Source organism: Ornithorhynchus anatinus, chromosome 10, assembly GCF_004115215.2.
Source record: "Ornithorhynchus anatinus isolate Pmale09 chromosome 10, mOrnAna1.pri.v4, whole genome shotgun sequence".
NCBI lineage: Eukaryota > Metazoa > Chordata > Mammalia > Monotremata > Ornithorhynchidae > Ornithorhynchus > Ornithorhynchus anatinus.
In genome coordinates this window covers 20,044,996-20,065,050 of record NC_041737.1, presented here as the reverse complement: position 1 = coordinate 20,065,050, position 20,055 = coordinate 20,044,996, and the positions used below count along the sequence as shown (strand labels likewise).

The 20,055-nt window shown below is 37.5% G+C and overlaps 1 protein-coding gene across 5 annotated transcripts in view; it reads right to left on the bottom strand.

The window, feature by feature from the left end:
- The window catches only part of ABCC4 (ATP binding cassette subfamily C member 4), a 252,819-nt gene that overhangs the window by 126,801 nt on the left and 105,963 nt on the right, over positions 1-20,055 (bottom strand). For all 5 annotated transcript variants that reach the window (XM_007667967.4, XM_029073687.2, XM_029073683.1 and 2 more), the window contains 4 exons: positions 19,483-19,623; positions 19,265-19,302; positions 18,824-18,921; positions 16,327-16,473 (listed from right to left, as the gene is read on the bottom strand). In XM_007667967.4, the coding sequence (XP_007666157.2) occupies positions 16,327-16,473; positions 18,824-18,921; positions 19,265-19,302; positions 19,483-19,623 (424 nt within the window). The remainder of the gene's footprint in view (positions 1-16,326; positions 16,474-18,823; positions 18,922-19,264; positions 19,303-19,482; positions 19,624-20,055) is intronic.

The following is a 20,055-nucleotide window of genomic DNA, read 5'->3' as shown; positions in this document are numbered from 1 at the left end:
GTGATCTGATTCAAAGAACGCGTGGTTACAAGGCTTTGCCAAGATAAACAAGGAGATCAACACATTACATTGATGCCGCACTAATGGATTCCTAGTCCAAGGCTGGAGTTTCCAGGTGATATGCCAGAAGACACATAGAGGGGCACATATCTGAAGAATTACAGTCACAGGAGACGGGACAGGAGGACTTGCACAGCTGGTCCCTGCCAGCCTCAGGCACAGACCCGGAGGCAGATACTTCAACAATCAATTTTTAACTCACTCTCCAGAAGCATAATTTTTAATCTCAGAGGTAGCCCTATCTTGAATCTTCGAGGCAATTTTAGGCTTATTCTATGCCATAGATAATCAATAAAATGAGGAGGAAAAACCCTGTAAACACATACTTGAAGTTCATGACTAAATCCCAAGGGGATATTGTGAACATACTAAACAGAGACGCTTAGCATGACAGGCAGGCGGATACACTATGGGTGCCTTATGTCTACCATTTATCGTCTGATAGTAAGCTTTTGAATCCACTCCTGATCCAGACATCGAAGCTATGGCCTAAAAAGTCAATGAGGTGTGAAGGATAAAAGCAGGTACAGGACAGTAGATGACACCAGGAGATCAAAGCAGCATCATCCTTATCAACAGAATTCATTCAGAGCCTATTTCCTCATCATCAATGGTATTCATTGAATTCTTACTAGTGCAGAACACTATACTCAGAGTTTAGGAGAGAGCAATAATCAATTAACCCATCGTATTCATTGAGCACTTATTCTACACAAAACACTGTACTAAGCACTTGGGAGGCTACAATATAACAGAGCTGGTAAACATGTTCCCTGCACACAGTACCACAGAGTTGACAGAAATGTTCACTGCCCACAATGAGTTAACAGTTTAGAAGAGGAGACAGATATTAATATAAGCAAGCAATATATATCATTTAAGGGCATATACATAAAAGCTGTGGAGTTGAGGGTGGAGAGAATATCAAATATCCAAAGGCACTAAGACATCCAAGTGCATAGATAACGCAGAAGGGAGAGGAAGCCAGAAAAATGCCAGGAAAGGCCTCTGGGAGGAGATCTGACCCTAATAACGCTTTGAAGGTGGGGAGAATGGATGGAGGAGAGCGTTCCAGCTAGGGGGAGGAAAGGGAAAAGAGAAGTATATGGCATAGCTCTGCCCTTAGAAAACTCACAGCATAATGGAGAAACAGGTATACACAATCAATTAATGTACAATAATATACGAATAAGTATAGATAAAATTAAAACAAGTGTACAAAGAAATCAATAAATTAATTAGTAATGTATTAGTGTTGAATGGCAGTTAGACTATAAGCTCCTGGTGGACAGGGAAAAGTGTCTACCAACTCTGTTGTAATGTACTCTCCCAAGCGCTTAGCACAGTGCTATGCACACAGTAAGTGATGAGTGAATACCAGTGACTTGTTGATTGTGAGGGTTGAGGGGAGAATATATCCTGGGGTTGAATTCGTGAGGGAATGCATCCTGGAGGAGATGACATTATAAAAGAGCCTTGAAAGTAAGGAGAGATGTAATCTAGAGAAGTTGAGAAAGATAATAGTAATAGTAATAATTGTGGTACTTGTTAAGAAATAATAATAATAATAATGTTGGTATTTGTTAAGCGCTTACTATGTGCCAAGCACTGTTCTAAGCGCTGGGGTAGACACAGGGGAATCAGGTTGTCCCACGTGGGGCTCACAGTCTTAATCCCCATTTTACAGATGAGGTAACTGAGGCACCAAGAAGTTAAGTGACTTGCCCAAAGTCACACAGCTGACAAGTGGCCAAGCCGGGATTTGAACCCATGACCTCTGACTCCAAAGCCCGTGCTCTTTCTACTGAGCCACGCTGCTTCTCAAGAACTATGTGCGAAGCATTGTACTAAGCACTGGGGTATATACAAAACCCTCAGGTCGAAGTTGGGACTCACATTCTAACTAGGAGAACAGGTACTGAATCCCATTTTGCAGATGAGGGCCCAGAGAAGTTAAGTGACTTACCCAAGGTCACATAGCAGACAAGTAGCAGAGACAGGATTAGAACCAGGTCCTCTGGCTCCCAGGCCCGGGCTTTTTCCACTAGGCCATGCTGCTTCTTGTGAGAAGGAAGGGCATTCCAGTCAGGAAATTAAAATTGGAGGTGAAAGAAAGTGTGCTGGAGAGGAAGAATATAAGCTGGGGGTATACCACAAGAAGAGAAGTCTCGATTTGATGGAGCCAGATGACGAACTGCCTTGAAGTTGACAGGCAGATATTGCCCAACCCGATTAACCTCAGCACTTAGCACAGTATTTGTAACAGAGTAAGTGCTCAACAAATACCATAATAATATAATAATGGTCACTGGGGAGACACTGCAGGTTTTCCAGGGGTGACAGGCTGTGACTGACACTTTGGAAAGATGGTACATGGGGCTATCTGAAATAATGGCAAGAACAGAGGAGAGGATGGAGTCAGGGAGACCAGTAAGGGGGGTGATGTAAAAGTAATTCTACCAGGAGATAATGAGGGCTTGTACCAGGGTGGTGGTTAAAAGGGTAAAACAGTCAGATCTTCAACAACAAAAAAACCCCAAGAAGCAGATTATATTTCAGTTAAAAGCATATGACACTCAAATATTCAGTAACTTCAATAGTACTAACTTCAATAGTTCCATATATTTAAAAGAGCTGTGTTTGTTCTGTCTGAATTAATTACGTTTCTTGAAATAATTTTAATACAATTCACCAGTCACAAAACCTAAACCGCAATCTCATTTTCTTTCCTTGCTGTTCAGCTGTATTCTGTGCCGGATGGGAGATTTGTAGTATCAGGGTGCCCACGTAAAGCAAATGCAGAAGGACTGCCTGGAATTAACTGCAGTGAACAAACCACAAAAAGTTGCTAAAAACATCCCGTGAATAAAATCTGAAGGTTCTTGAATCTACAACTGCCCTAGGCTAACTTTAACATCCACTCGTGAAATTTTCCATTTTTCACGCTTTTTGAATGGGATGAATGCATACAAGTTTCAAGTTTCCACCAGTTCTGTTTTGGGTTTTTTATTTGTTTGTTTTAAATATGCTCTTTCTTCTCCGAAATAGAATAACCAACTAACTCCTGGGGTAATTCCCAAGTCCCATTTAAATACTACATCCCATTTCATGAAAATTCCAGGGAGGCTTTTCTTAATTGCACAACAGATCTCCATTATGTGCTCCGACCATATCATTTACACACAAAAAATAAACCAGGTGTTTTGCACTTCAGTTCAAAATTGGGATCTTAATTAACATTAGGAATGTGCCTTAGAACACTTGTAAGCACTTCCAAAACATATTGTATAAATCATCATTTGTTAGGGCTGGCAGTTTGAAGCAACCAGAAAAAAGAAGTCCATTTTTATGGTTAGAAAGCATGTGTAGTAGATTGTGACAAATTCTGAAAGGTTCTGAACTCTGAGAATTTAAAACATATTTATATCCCATTAAATAACTATGATTCATCTATGAGGTTCAAATTAGATCAACTGTGAGAAGGAACTATTTTAACAAAGGGTGATTGCTTAGAGCAAAACAATCTCTTGTCCTGAACTCGAGATGATCTGTCATTAAATTCTTTGGTTACATTTTAAACTTTTTTGGGCAGAATTCCATAATAAAGATTGCCGAGCGGTGTGAACCTCAGTCCATAGCCTTTGTAAAAACAAAAACCAGACTCCATAGAGCAAATTCAAACTTATGGATGTCAAATTGAGTTTCCGCTCCCCGGCGAGCTGGCTCCAAATGTTCTGATTGGCTGGGAGGAGAGTGACCGACAGAAAGGATTAGGGCCTGTGGCCAATAGGACCCTCACTCTCGCCTAATACAGCCCAGTCCACTCAAAGAGCAGTATTTAAAAGTGAAAGTGGCCCCAGGAATGTCCTAGAACATTGTTCATGAGGTAGCTGTGCCAACAGTTTTAATCCCCACCTCAACAGCTACTAAATCCCCATTTTACAGCTGCGGGCACTGAGGCACGCAGAAGTTAAGTGACTTGCCCAAGGTCAATCAGACGATTTAGTGACAGATCCAGGATTAGAACCCAGGTCATCTGACTTAAAGGCCCGTGCTCTTTCCACTAAGCCACGCTGCTTCCTTAAGTACACTGAAGAATTGCCACAGAGCTTCAGATGCTATTAAAATCACTGATTTCCAGAAGGAAGGTGAGCTCAGAAAATGGAACTGAACTTTTAGTTAGAACCTAAAAGGTGACAGACAGAAGCAATTTTATTGAATTATTTTTATTTGGGGCCTGGTACTATTGGGCTTCATTATTGTATTGTACTTTCCCAAGAGCTCAGTACAGTGCTCTGCACATAGTAAGTGCACAATGAATACCACTGATTGAGGCTATATTCATTATCATACAATTTTCCTGGGTGAAACTCTGTGAAATAAGCCTGAATTGTAAGAATTCAGGCCCAATAGAGGAAATAGCCCTGGAAAGAGGATTCTAGGGCCCCCACTCATGAGGTGCCAGGTTGGTAGGCTGTCTCTCTGATCACGAGCGGCAGCCTCTATTTGCCTCTCCCATTTTAGTTGGCCCAAGGCCTTGGGCTATGGGCCCACTGTCTTCAGTGGCTGGCAAGTCCCCTTCCATCCCTCACTCCACTCCTACCTCATGGCAGAAAACCTTCTTGCAACCAATTTAGATTTTTTTAAATTTATTTTCAACTCTAATGAAACCTATAGGGAATGGATGATACCAGGACACTTCCTCTTCTTCCACTCCCATCTGTGTGAAAGAATTGCTCCCTTTAGTCACCATCCCCACCCCCAGCCCCACAGCACTTACATACATATCCATAATTTATTTTAATGTCTGTGTCTCCCTCTAGACTGTAAGTTCATTGTGGGCAGGAAATGTGTCTATATTATTGTTGTTTGTACTCTCCTAAGCACTTAGTACAATGTCCTGCACATAGTAAGTGTTCAATAAATGCAACTCTGAAAACTCAGATAAGCCAAATGCAGAGAGAGCAGGACAAACATTTTAATTTTAGAGTGAAGCCTGATCTCAAGTAAGTGACACACTAACATTCTGGGTGAGACAACAACAGCAGGCAACCAGCCTCATGTGTGGCAGGCAAAAGAGCAGTGTTCCCTTTGAATAGTGGCTTTGGAATTTTAGGATACAAAGAGTCAGACTGGGAGAGAATGACGGGAGTTGCAATTGATAAACACATTTGAGTGACATGCAGTGCAGTATGCCTTGTGGCTCACTCATCAATGTTAAACGCACACATGCTTAGGCACACAGATAGTACTTTCACAGATATATTTTTAGATGAGATTAAACTCTACCAAACATTAAGACAAACTCTAAGTAATATCAGGAGTAAATCAGAAGTAACAAAGCAACCCCTCTCACAAGTATCTCTTGATAAGCTCATGAGTGCAGAGGTGGACTGATGGAAAGATTAAATACTTAGGTGGAGCTGAAGATAGACTGCAGCTAGGAATGGTTGAGTTTTGCCTTATGCTCAAGATTAACATCTAAGAAAAGGAATTGGTGACCTATGTTTCCTAATTCCCATCCTTACCATACCTCAGTAGTTTGGCTGTGCTTTTAGGTGATTTGATGTGGAAGCATGGGAACTAAACAATTGTTAAAAAATTCATGTATAAAAGCCATATATATCTAAATTTAAATTTGAATGAGCAAAATATTAAAGGGGAAGAAGCCTTTTACTCCACAAGTATAGAGTAACACAATATGTATAAGAATTCCATCTAAATATCCTCATTAATATATGTAAATTATCTTTTCACTTCATGTTTCCTACAGACACGTTATTTGTGTTGTGTGTATTAAGATTTAAAATATCTACCCTCGAGAATTGACATTTAGCATTATTTAATGAACGAATATATAACATGGATCCTGGAAAACTAATTATGTCCTTAACTGCTTCACCTTTCAGCTCAGAAAATACTGGGAGTGGCTGGAAATCAGGTGATTTCTAATTTGGCTTTCTACTTCCTCCCTCTATGGGGTTTGTAACTGAAAAAGACAGTTCAGGAATTAAAGCATTAAGCTTGGTATTCAATCTCCACGCAGTGAATATCCTTAACCAGTTACCAATTTTGACCAGTAATTTCAGAAAACAAAATATCCATAAAAGTACAGTTTCCATAATAAAATGACTTAATCTTACTCATTAAATATATATAATTTCCCAATACTGTTAATAAAAATTCACTAAATTACACGAGTGGAAGAAAAAAGACTAGTGAAACCACAGCAAGAAAAGCAGGGCTTTAATATAAAATTTGATGTCATTGATTTTAGTTAAAAAATAACCAAGTTGAAATATGCTAAAGAAAAAAGTTAAAATGTTTCAGTGTATCACAGAGGGAAATATGTTGGGAAATGCAAATTCAAATCCAAAGTTCTCTATTTGACATATCATTGAAGGTCAATAATACTTTTACTGTTAGGTGTTACCCCCCAACATAATTTAAATTAAATTCAGAGCACCAGAACACTAGAAAAATACTAAATACTACATATTCCCCACAACACGTTATGCCTTATTCAGGATTCTTCTTTAAAATGAAATACACACACTAAAAGCTGTTACTAAAATGACTGAAGAAAAGGTTTCAAATTTTATGTAGTTACTGAGACTTTTGATTAACATTCTTGGTATCCTAAGCTCAATCAGTAGTGCTTTACATACAGTACCCAAAGAGACCAAAGTATGGTTCAATTCAATTCAATTGATGGATAATCAAATACATGTTAAGATTTTAAGGGGCCGAAATGGCATATTCTAGAGTGTAACGAGGATTTCTGTACATGTGACTCCATGGAATCTCATAGGAGTGACAATTTAGCCTGAAAAATTTGGGTAATTATAGAAAACATGTTCATTATGAGAATGTCAAATTAATTTCTTCACACTCTGGTATTACCATTTTAATCAGCTACATTTTGGACTGCAGTTTCACAAACAGGGAAATTGGTTTTTGCCACGTATATTTTACAAAAGAAAGAAAAGAACCATGAAATTGTTACAACATTAAGTTTTTTATCATTTCCACACGTCATCGGTGGACTCCCGATAACTTAAAACTTCTCCGCTGTATTCCCCCACGCCAAAAGTCAAGTTAGATGTCTGGCATCTCAGTCAACTACAAATGATATGGCTGGCCTTATTTTTCTGGCTCAGTTTCAGCCACTTAATATGGACAAAAAAATATACAAAGAATTAATCAGGTTTTGATAATAGATTAAAAATGTCCTCCAACAGGGCGCAATATTTACTAGTTTTGGATTGCTCCTTCTATAATCAACTTTATAAAGATTATTGACAGAACTATAATGGAAATCAAATATATGCAACTATATGACTATTTAAATGCATAACAAAGGCTATTATGATGTTATCTGAATTAAATGAGCAACTTCCACAAAATATTGTCGAGTATCACACCCTGATAAGGGTTTACGCATATATTACCTTTGTTATGTGAAAAAACATTATTTTTTGACAACCAAACAGGTTTCAATTCCCACACCTACTTCAACTATTAGCTGTTCCATTCAAATAGGCAAAAATAATATTTATACGGTTGTTTGGAATCATCCTGATTGATGCAATCCTTTGTGTTATTGTCTTTAGAGTCACTTGCATTTGTTATTATTAGCAAGGAAAAATGAAAAGGGAATGTGTGTTTTTGTTTTGCAACAAAGGTTTTCCTAAGGTGACTAACTTCTTCCTTTGAACACAAAAAGCCTCTTAAACAAACTTCTGTACATGAGTAAGTTCTTCAAACTGGGAACTAAGGAGAAAACCAAAGCCTCTCTTACTTGACCTAGTATAAAAAGCAATCTAGTTAAGATGAGTACCTGAAAGCTGTCAAAATTCTTCTTCACAGCTTCTTTCCAAAGACTAAATAAAAAAAGTCATAGTCTCTATTAAGTCCCTATATAACCTAAAAGGAAACATATTGGGTGATTTGGCACGAATGGGCATAATACCAATTTTCCAGAACCACTACTGAATATTTATGTCAATGACGAATGATGACACTGGGGAAATATTTTAACATGAAACCTAGCCTTGTAAAGTGCTTGAATGATGTTATGTCAAAACAACACCTTACCATAAATCAGAGATTTTTAAGACCAGTATTTCTTGTTTCAACATGCTACCTGTTCAGCAGAATCACTTGTGTGAACAGGCATAGATTAATGTACGCTAACTACAGTAGTCTCACTACCTAACTGATAGAGCTGTAATTTAACAGCCCTATTATCATCATAGTAATTTTGACAGTGCTGAAATATGACACTTGTTAAAAATATGTATTTAAATACTAACTGCAATGGTCATCTGAAGTGCTTTTCATTTCTGAATAAAATAATAGATAGGTATCACTAAGTGTTATATGATGATTTTTCTAAGGAGTTTTTTTTAGTCGTTAGGTGTGTCAACATTTGATTAATCAAGAGCATGCTGGAGCTCCTGCCTTAAAGAAGAACAAATTCAATTTTATTTTTTTTACTTTCTCTCTTGTTTTTCCCCCAGCTCCTTTCTCCGTTTGCCGTCATCGAGCAGCTTACTGCCGACCAAGAGAAGAGACCCCTTCCTTCAATTATTTAGTCAATTGTGAAATTTATGAAAATTCAATGCAAATCAACACCTCTTATTTGATAATCTTATGGAATCTTTCTCTTTAAAATTCTGAAATTTTCAATCAGCAACAATGAACTAAGAAGCATGGCAGCATAAATTCTTTCAAAGGATACTTGGAGACTCCTTTTTTCTAGCCAAATGAATTATATATTAAAGGCAATCTCTCTAAAATCTAGCACCTAAAATCATTTTGAGTCTTAAACTCCTAATAGACTCTTATCACAGATCATTAGGAAACACTGAATACCACAGAATTAATTTCAAGTAAATATTAGATTTGTTATATACTATATGCTAAATATAGAGGATACAGTTGAAATTCTTATTTCTTTGTCCTTTTCAAAATACTTAAATTATGCCCATCAGATAAATTTTGGGAAAATACAAATGCACACATTCGCACACACAAGTTGAAAAATGTCAGTCAAAAGAAATGAACACATTTGACCATAATTTCACATTAATTCTCCCTTCCCCAACAAAAATAATGAACACACAGATGGTTCTTTCATCTTCCAAGGGTGAACTAAAACATATTTGACCAAACAGGGCCAAAGAATTGTTAGATTTGGAAAGACCTTGCCTCTAAACGTATGCGGTAAGAATCTGAATGCTGCCATGCCAGGTAATTTCTTATTTTCAAAGGTTGTGATGGTCCAGAAGAAATAGCTGAGAAAAGATTATGCTCCTCTACTACTGTGTAGCTGGGTATGAGAAAAGGAAATTATAAATACGAGTTGCAGGACCAGAACCCTCCCTAGAATAACTGAAAAAATTATACATTGTATTCATCTAAATCAGCCCCCAAGCGTTGTTTTCTTGTTTAGAAAGTATCACTAAGAAATTCTGATAGATTGCCTTGAAATGCAGGGACTTTAAAAGAAGGAATTCAATTCAATTCTTAAATTCAGAAAAAAATGGACACTAACAAAGGTGTGGATCCAAAACTAGAAAGATTAAATTTCAAATGAATGAATTTGTTTTGTGTTTATAAACACATTATAATTTGAGATAAAATAGATGATGCTGCCCTCTTGTGCCAAACCTGAAAAGAAACAAAATTTCTTTCACCTCATGAACACAGAACAAGATACTGTGTGAATTAGAAAATGCCCTTCATTTCAAAATGTTTAGTTAGTAACCTGGCATTACTGATGCCCTCACTGATGCCAGGCATCAAGGCAAAGGAAATTATGTGAGTTTGGATTAGCGGAAAATATTCTGCTCTGTTAGGTGAACTACACAGACATTCTATCATCTGATCAATTATAGCACCAGGTCAGAAAGAGAGAGAAGGGAGATGAAAATCAGAGTCAGAGACAGACAGAAACAGAGAGCCAGATAGATACAGATAACAGATTATAAAGGCATATCATATAAAGCAGTGTGGCCTAGTAGAACAAGCGCAAGTCAGGGAGTCAGAGGACTTGAGTTCTAACCCCAACTCTGCCACTTGCCTAATTTATGACTTTGGTCAAGTCACTAAACTTCTCTGTGACTCAGTTTTTTCATCTGTAAAATCAACCAATTTTATTTATTGAGCACTTATTGTGTGCAGAGCACCTTACTAAACTCTTGGGAGAGTACAATATAACAGACATTCCCTGGCCACAACAAGCTTACAGTCTAGAGGGAATTTAAATGGGAATTAAATATGTGTTCTCCCTCACATTTAGACTGTCAGCCAGTGTGGGACAAGGACTGGATTCAATCTTATCTTGCAACCACCCCATCACTTGAATATTTCTTACATCTGCTGGAATTTCATGAAAGTAGATTTGGGTACAAAACAAATGTAGAAGTTGAGGAAGATGCCACAGTCATTACTATTATTATTAGAGATGGGGAAGGTGGGAGGACAAACAAAGAGAGAGAGACAGAGACAGAAAGACAAAGACTGACACGGAAAGGCAGAGAGAGACACAGAGAGAGAAAGCCAGAGACAAAGACAGAGAAAGTCAGAGAGAGCAAGAACAGGGGAATGAGGGAAAAAAGAAGAAAAGAAAATTAAGTTTCATATTGTAGTAATCACTGGGGAGTTTTCTGGACTTCTATATTTGTTTTGTATCCAATTCTACCCTCATTAAATTCCAGCAGATGTAAGAAATATTCTAAAACAATTGTTCAGATTCTAAAAGTGGTAAATAAGGTCATTTTTAAAAGTTGCCTAATGCTGATGGTATGAAAATACAAATTAATGAGCACAAAGTTAGATACCTGGGAGAACTATGGCCTAAAAAGCAGCATGGTGTAGTGGCTAGAGCACAGGCCTGGGAGTCAGAAGGTCATGGGTTCTAAACGAAACTCTTTCCCTTATTGTCTGTGACAATGGACCAGTCACTTCACTTCTCTGTGCCTTAATTACTTCTTCTGTAAAATGGGGTTGAGACTGTGAGCTCAATGTGGGAAAGGGAGTGTGTCCAACTTGATTTGTTTGTAACCACCTCAGTGCTTAGTACAGTGTCTGGCACACAGTAAGCACTTAACAAATACCACAGTTAGTATTACTATTAGAAAGACAAAATGAATCAATATTTTAAAAAAGGTAACTTTATCAATGTAAATTATACATATGAGCATAAAAATGACATTATACAGGACCAGTATTCTGATACTGACAGTAATCCAGAATGCTTGGAGACATAGTGTAATAGATGCTCTAGTTGATATTTATTCTCATAGTTATCGATGGACTATCTAATAATCCTAATTATTTTTCCACTAAGAACTCTCCATGGTCCAACTGTCCACGCTCATATTTGGTCCTTCTCAAGTACTTAGCACATGTTTATACACAATCTTTAGCATTTACATATTAAATCGATTTACACTCTATCAATCAATAGTATTTACTGAGCACCTTCTGTGTGCAGACCACTACACTGAGTGCTTGGGTGATTATGTCAATAGCCAAAGACAAAAGTCCCAGCCTTCATCGTTGGTCCTCAAGAAACTTCAGGAACAGTTTAATAGGGATACAGGCAGAAATGATCTACAAATTAGGAAATCAGGAGGAAGAACAAGGATATCATGGGCAGCAGCAGGAGTATATAAAGATCATACATTTGAATACATGAGTGAATAATCAAATAACATACGTTACAGGGAATGCACCTACCAACTCGGTTGAATTGTACTCTCCCAAGTGCTTAGAACAGTGCACTGCACATAGTAGAAACTCAATAAATACCACTGGTTAGTTGATTCATGCATTGGTATGCGCATTTGTTGAGGATTGGTTTCAATACATAAAGTACTTATGATGCCTGTTGGATGGACTGGACTTTGCATGGGATTTATATGAGGTGGGATTTTGCAAGTATTTTGAAAATAGGAAAATCATGGGTCTAATAGATTTGAAGAGGTAGAGAATTCTGAGCTGGGTGTAGGATGTTAGCAGGATTCTGAGATGGAAGATGAAGGATTAAGGTCTAGTTAGAAGGTGAGCTTGAGGCAAGCAATGACTGCCAGCTAAGGAGAAAGCCGATACGTATGGACTTTTAGCCTCCCACCTCACCAGACTACTGAGCTCCAGCCCTAGGAATCATCACTATCCATTCTAGATAATCCGGTGATTCCTTCCTGGTGCCTTGCTCTCTCTAACCTACTCTGCTCTAACCGAAAGACTTAAGAAATGGCAACGTGATTTCACAAACTTTCCATTCGCTACTTATTTTTTTCCACTTACCTATTCTTCTTTCCATACTGTTGTACCATCTGTAATATTGTCCTTCCCCCTGCTTCTTTTTTTTAATGGTATTCATGAAGCGCTTATTATATGCCAGGCATTGTTCTAAGTGCTGGAGTAGATACAAGGCAATTGGGTTGGCCACAGTCCCTGTCCCACATAGGGCGCACAGTCTTCATCCCCATTTTACAGATGAAGTAGCAGGCACAGAAGTTAAATGACTTAACCTAGTTCACTCAGCAGAAAAGAGGAAGTGATGGGATTAGAGCCCAGGTCCTTCTGACTCCCAGACCCATGCTCTATCACTAGGCCATGTCGCTTCACTACAAATTCCACTATCAGTAAATAATTCATCACTTCCTCAGTAGAGTAAAAGCCCCTAAAGGGCAGAGACTACCTTTTACTTCATCATTTGCTCCCAAGTGCTTAGTAGAGTTATTCTTAGTCTTAAAATGATGCACTTAGTACAATGTTCTCTACCAAGTTGCAACTTGGCAAAGACCATTGATGAACTGAGTGTTCTAAAATCTTCAGTTGCATTTATTGAGTGTTTACTGTGTGCAAAGACCTTAATTTTTCCTGAATTCCTTACATTTTGTTAGTAAAGAAACTGACATTTCCTCATTCCCTAAAAGGAAATTGACTCAAGTGAGACATATAATCAAGGTTTTTCATTTGAGATATAATACTCTGGTCCTGATACGCAGTTCTCACAATGACTAGTAACAAGAGGAGGAATGAGTTCCGGGCAATTCCCTCTGGCTTCTGAGCTAAAGTCAGCATTTTCCTCTTCCGTAGATTATTTCTAAAGTGTAATCATTTTAAAGTGTTTACCTTCAGGTAAACCTTCTACCCTCTCAACAGACTCTATTGCTTGAAATTTTAATCTTTCTCCAAATATTTTTTTCTGCAACAAAAAGTGTACTGAAGGTATACAAATTGGTCTGCCGTACAGGGACTGAGTTCCAGAGAAATGCTTAGGTCTAGATAGATCTTGGATTTTGCTCTCAAAAGGTTCAAGTTCAGCTATTGGAAAAGGGAGACGTTTCCTCTTTCAATAAGGAATTCATATTCACAATCGCAATATCTACATTCTCAATGGTGAGCCAAAAAAAGATTTACCTGAAAAATGAGTTCTCTTTGGTACATTATGAATTTTATATGGATCCTTTCTACATACTCTCAATCTTGATATCTGAAATTCTACCTTGGTTTCAAGACTATACAGTGAATTTCAAAATCCAGGATTAAAGATGAAGGAGACCAACACAGACCAAGTTAACTCAAACAAAAAAAAGTTGAAAGGAACAAAAAAAAAAAGGTGGTTTCTCTATGTGATATGAGGAAATCCCCTATATTGTCCTTGGTTAGCAAGCAGATAATGATAAAAAGAACCTTGGACTAGTTTTTAACCACCGAAAGTCATTTGCAGTCCAACTCTCAATTAGAAAGATGACATTATAACAGGAAACATCTGGGTTAAGTCCATCAGGATCCTGTCATGACTTTTTTGATGGAAAGAGAGGGGTAATGGGAAGGCAGTGAAGGAACTGAAATAAATTTTAGCCTGATCAGAGTTTGGCAGAGTGGTAGTCTTTTTCTGTAGGAAAAGATTTAAATTTGACAGTGAGAAAAATGATTTGCTTCTTATTGTGGAATACCTTAGGCAAATGCATACTCTCTCAGAAACTCTTCACCCCAGGCATTCAAATGGCTCTCTTCCGCCTAGGTAACCACTTCATTTTTGTCCCTTCCACCACTAAGCTCTTGGTCACACTCTCCACACTGCCAGAAACTGGCTCCCAATCCAAATTCAGCAGGCATAGCTTTCCTTGTTTTCAAAACCCATCTGAAATCTCATTTCCTACAGGAGACATTCCCTGATAAATTTCTACTGTCTTCTACTTGAGTATTTCTGTATCACCTAAGCACATTGGTACACACAACCTCTTGTAAGACTTTGGTACATATCTTTTATTACTTAAGCACTAACTCATGCAAATACCCCCTTTTTCTTTATTCCTCCTTTCCATAATTTGCTTTTGTGTGTTTGCCTTGCTAAACTGTAAGCTCTTCAAAGGCAGGAATCTAATTCCACCAATCAATAAATCGATCAATGGAATTTATTGAATGCCTTCTGTGTGCAGAGCACTGTACTAAGCACTTGGGACAGTATAATACAATAGAGTTGGTAGACACTTTCCTTGCCCACAGTGAGTTTACAGTCTAGAGAGGGAGAAGGATATTAATATAATTTATAGGTATGCACATAAGTGATGTGGAGCTGAATCTATTGCTCTCTCCCAAGTGTTTAATGCTCTGCATCCACTAGGCCAAAATATATTACTGATGGATTGGCTGACCTTCATGGATACTTTATGGCAAGCTTCAAAAATTAGATGGGCTCCCAGGAAATGGAAAATTAGGATCTAGGGAAAACTCTGAAGTTCTGGAAAACTGTAAGGTCTGAAAGGATAATCTCTGATCATTAAAAATAAATCCTGATGGAATTATCTAAATTTCACTCAATGGTTTCTACTGTGCCCATTAATACATAGCTTGTTAATTTGTTCAGAAGTAAATTTTAAACAAAAACTGAGCTTAATAAAGTAGGACCTGAGATTTAGATTTCTGACTCCCAGAGTGGTCTGGTACCATATAAATAGGAAGCTCATCAGTCTCCAGTGAGAGCTAGGAAACTAAGAGGTGAATGGTCAATTTTTATTATGGTCCATTTTTTGGCATGCGAGCGGTGGGTGGAGGGAGGGGCGTAGATGCAAGAATCTTGAGAGAATTTCCCAAGGCAATTTTTGGAGGAGAGTTGAAAATGTATCTTAGTTACATACAGAATGACAATAAATTCATATTACCTCTAAAACACACTCCTGCTAACCTTCCTAAATCAGTCAACATTAACCCCCATAATTACCTAGGTGTCATGCCCTTCCATTAAGTCACACTCACATTCATTCAGTCTATTACCAAATCCTACCAATTTTTCCTTAACATCTCACAAATCTGCCCCTTCTCTTCTCAAATTGCTACCACTCAGGTACAATCTCTGGTCCTACCATGAGTAGATTAGCCTAGCCTTCTCCTTAGTCTCTCAGCCTCCAGCCTCCTCTCAATCCAATCTATACTACATACTGCTGCATGGATCATCTTCCTGAAGCATCACTTGGCCCACGTCTTTCCTCTCCTCAAAACTGACCACTGTCTCTGTATCTCTTTACATCAAACAAAAAAATCCTCTCAATCAGCTTGAACTTCTTTTGTTATTCTGTACTTCCAAGTGCCTAGAACAGAGCACTGCACCAAGTGGGTGCTCAGTAAATGTTACTCCTCCTCTGAAGGAAGATGTTTAAAATCAGCCACTCTCTGTATGTATTTCATGACTCTCTTAGCCAGTGAATAACTGGGTTTCTTGTCATTTTAAGGGAATACCATTCTATGAGGAAAGACGGTAGCCACAATTCTGCCATACCATTCTGGTGTTATTCTGTAATACCAATAAGACAGTAGCACCCTGCAGATGTCCACTTAACATGACTTGTACACATCTATCTAGAACCAATATGCCAATATTTTAATTAATATGAGCTCAGCACAAATAGCATCCTACCAAATATAAAGTTAGGTTTAAGCACATGCAATATTTCAATTATCAGACTCAGGCTGAATTTACTTTCTTAATTACTTCACAAAATTAAAGTAAATAGAATATTTTGTAATTGAAACTAAGAAGTGCATGATGCACTTTTAGATTTTCTTGGGGAAAGTGGAAGATTGGTTGTCTTTATAAATAACCAAAAAACAAAAACCCTGTTTGGGCATTTAGCTGTAATTTCTCTCACCCAGTAGTCTCTTCATGAACATATGTTCTATAGCTGCAAAGTTGCTGTGTAATATTAAATTTATTAATGAATCTGATTTTAATGTTCAACTCACCTATTGGATTTCTATCGAAGAACAACACTGGAGCTTTCAAAATTGACTCAAACATATTATTGTGCAAAGTTTGAGATGCATTAACGAGAACGTAGAAGACTAATAGACTTCTTGTTATGCCAAAAAGAACTGAAGCTGCTGTCATTCCTAAAATAAAACAAACAAATACTTTCAGAGTACACACTTCTAACTTTCACCAGCTTTCATTTCTTTGCACTTCATCTGGCCATGCAGTTATTTTGTTAGTTCAAGAAAACATTAAACCTTTATATACTGTGAGATTTGTGGGATCTTTACTTAATTCTGCTGCTCAGATTCTTTTTATTGAAAAGAGGTCAGTCCATGTCTCGCCATCCTCAAGAACATCCAGTGGGTGCCCATCTATCTCAGCAACCAACAAAAACCACTTAGCATCAGCTTTAAACGACTCACAATCAGCTCTTCCCCTCCTACCTTCCCCAGTCCACACTCTTTGCTCCTCTAATGCCAACCTCACTCACTATACCTGTACCTCGACTGTGTCTCCACTGACCCCTTGCTTTGAACTCTCTCCCTTTTCATCTCTTACAGATAATTACACTGTCCACTTTCAGATGCTTATTAAAATCACATCTTCTTTAAGAGGCCTGCCCTAAGTCACCAGGTCCCCTACTCCTTCTTCCTTCTGCATCCCCTATGCACTTGGATCTGAACCCTTTTAGCACTTGATAGTCACCCCTCTATCAGCCCTTATGAACATTTCCTTAATTGATTTTAATAATTGTCCCCCCTAGACTGTAAGCTCCTTATGTGCTACCAACTCTGTGGCATTTTACTCTCCCAAGCACTTAGTAGAGTGCCCTGAACAAAATAAGTACTCAAATGCCATTAATATCTGCTATGTAAAACTATTAGATTGCTGTACAGGACAGTAAAGTTCTATTTGATATACTTCAACATAGTACAAGATGAGCTCAACATAGTACAAAATGAGCTTTCAGGAGTATAAACCCAGGAAATTTATAGCATTAAGCCAGTATTTCCTGGTTTTCTAAATTTTACCACAGATTCTATTCTTTCTGCTCCATAAAAAAGTCACAATGCAAAAACCCCCACAACATATTAGAAACACAGCTCAATTTTGAAAATAAACACACCACATAATTGTACTGCATGCAAATGCAACTTGTCGACATTAAGCTATCTGGATCAGAAGTCATAACAATCCCTATAAATCAACTTTTCAAGCAGCCAAAAGTTCTTAACAATATCTCAATTAATTGGAGGAGGCTTTTCCCAAGTATCCTATTATAAAATATCATTTAAAATGTAATTTCAGGAGCCAATTCATCTAAATATTGAATTGTAGTTTATCTTTAAGCAGTAACTGTCATTAAGGAGTCTAAACACTGAAGACATGACACTCATAAGTCATTTGGATCACATTTCATTTCTTCATATAATCAATCTTGAGCTTAAATAATTCCTTCTTTCTTATTATTCATTACAGACTGCCAATTCTTAGTAGAGTAGCAGGGAAATTCTTACAGGCATTGAAACTTCTAAATAAGCAGCCTTTTTTATCTACATTATTATCTCAACTATGAAATCGGTTCATATATTTGCATTCTCTAGTTTACATGTAACCTCCATATAAAAGTATATGTATATGTGTGTGTACATACACACACACACACACACACACACACACACACACACTTACTTTTACCCGTAAAATTTCAAAACCGAGAAGTAAAGGAATTTGGACATTTTCCATCGCCAATCAGTGAAATATACCTTGACTTTTAAAATGAATACCCTGAGCCTGGCTGGATAAAATTTGAACACATACACACTTCTGGCTTTTCATTAATACACAACATGGGATTAGTATTATTTTGCGGAGCCAAAATGCTAATTAATGAAAATATTAGGACAAAATAATATAAATAAGAAATAGAAGGAAAACTTTATTCTCAGACACAGGTTTTTTTCTCTGTTTAGCATCTGTCAAAATAATTAGGGAAGCCCAAAAGCTGAATGCCTCCAGAAGCAATGCATGCCTATAAGGGAATACAGCTTTTATATGTTTCTTTGCTCTTACGGGATTGTATCCAAGTTAAACAGACACCTGAGTTTTAGTTTAAACAGAATTGGAATGATCTTAATGACAGAAGGTGGCTTCTTTTCTAATCCCTCTTGCCCATCCATATAATGATATAAGATTTAACTAAAGCAAACCATTAGGATAGACAATGGTCTCATATTTACAGTGACTGACTTCTGAATGCTCAATCCTGGTTTAATTTCCAAAATCCAGTACAGAGTGAATGCTGTCTTCATTCAACCTTCCTTGTAGCAGTTTTTAAAAATACATAATTATTCCAATTAATTCAGTCAGTAAATGAGACCCTGTTAATCTGCTAAAACATTAATGAATTACTTATGGAAACCCTCACGCTGATTCTGGTGTGAAATTCCAAGTCTTATGTAACGGACTAAATGATTAAAATTTTACCTGCATAAATTCCTAAATACCAGTTAAGATCTAGTTGCTCAGTTTCGTTTTCTCTGTTTCCATCTAGAGTAACATTCAGTTTACTTTGTTCATTTGCCCTAAAAAAAGAGATAAGAAAGATTTTGAATTGAAATATATTTGTCAGATTGCTGAAAGAACCAAGTTAAGCAAACATGTGCATTTTGCCTATGTATCATCATGTAGATGTTCGCCTTTGAATTTCAATTCCAATTCTAAAAATTGCCAGGTTGGTGCTGTTGTGGATCACACATGGATAGACACTATTATGAGTCACACTCCACCAGAAAGAACTTAGTTAAGTTAGTGAGGATTAGATGAGATGGTTGAGCAAACCCCGACTCTTCCCTTAACTCTTCGATATACTAAGGATTTTTACGGTGTTTACAGCATTTCAGTGCCAAACCAGAAATAAAAACCTACCAGTACGAAAGCCACCAATCTTGAAGGACATAGGTAACCTGGAGGAAACAAAATATAGATGTATTTAATTAACTCCTCAAAATCTCTTCCTCCTCCATTCAAAAGTTTAACCTTTGGTTCCCCTCATGAGTACACAATTTAGAGGGAAGTAATAGCCTAGAAGACCAGAAAACACAGTACGATAGATCCAAGGACAAAACATATCCCTGCTTGTTTACCTGGGCTAAGACGTTTAGAACTATAAGCACAAAAATGACGAAGTAGCTTGCGCCTGCTTCAAAGTATTTTCTGTAGGCCTTAAAGCCAATTTTTCCCTCAGACAGGCTTTCCTCTGGAAGTGCAAGCTGTATATTCTCAATCTGTAGAAACATTATATAATAAGTGATTTTTAAAAAGAGAGGTTGTGTGGAAAATCTTATTGAATGTAACAAAGCACATAAGTCAGTGAAATCATAAAATAAAAATTCATTTGATCTTTAAATCCAATGAACACAGAGAATGAATGAAACAAATTCAAAAACAGAAAAAAAAAGCACCCTGCTAAAAGCTTATCTTTACGAACAGTGTTATTCCCTTGCCACAGTAGCTGGACCATCTGAATTCTAGAGGATCCTTTATGATGCATCTCATGATTCTCTAGTGTGGTATTTTGTACCGGGATTCGCAAACTCGTTTCAATCCTATGTGAAGATGTGTGACCTCAGGGTGAACTGATGGCCTTTTAATCTATTCTGCAACATCATGGCACCACCCTGCCTTCTCTCTCCCACTCCCTTTCATTCTTTTTTCTG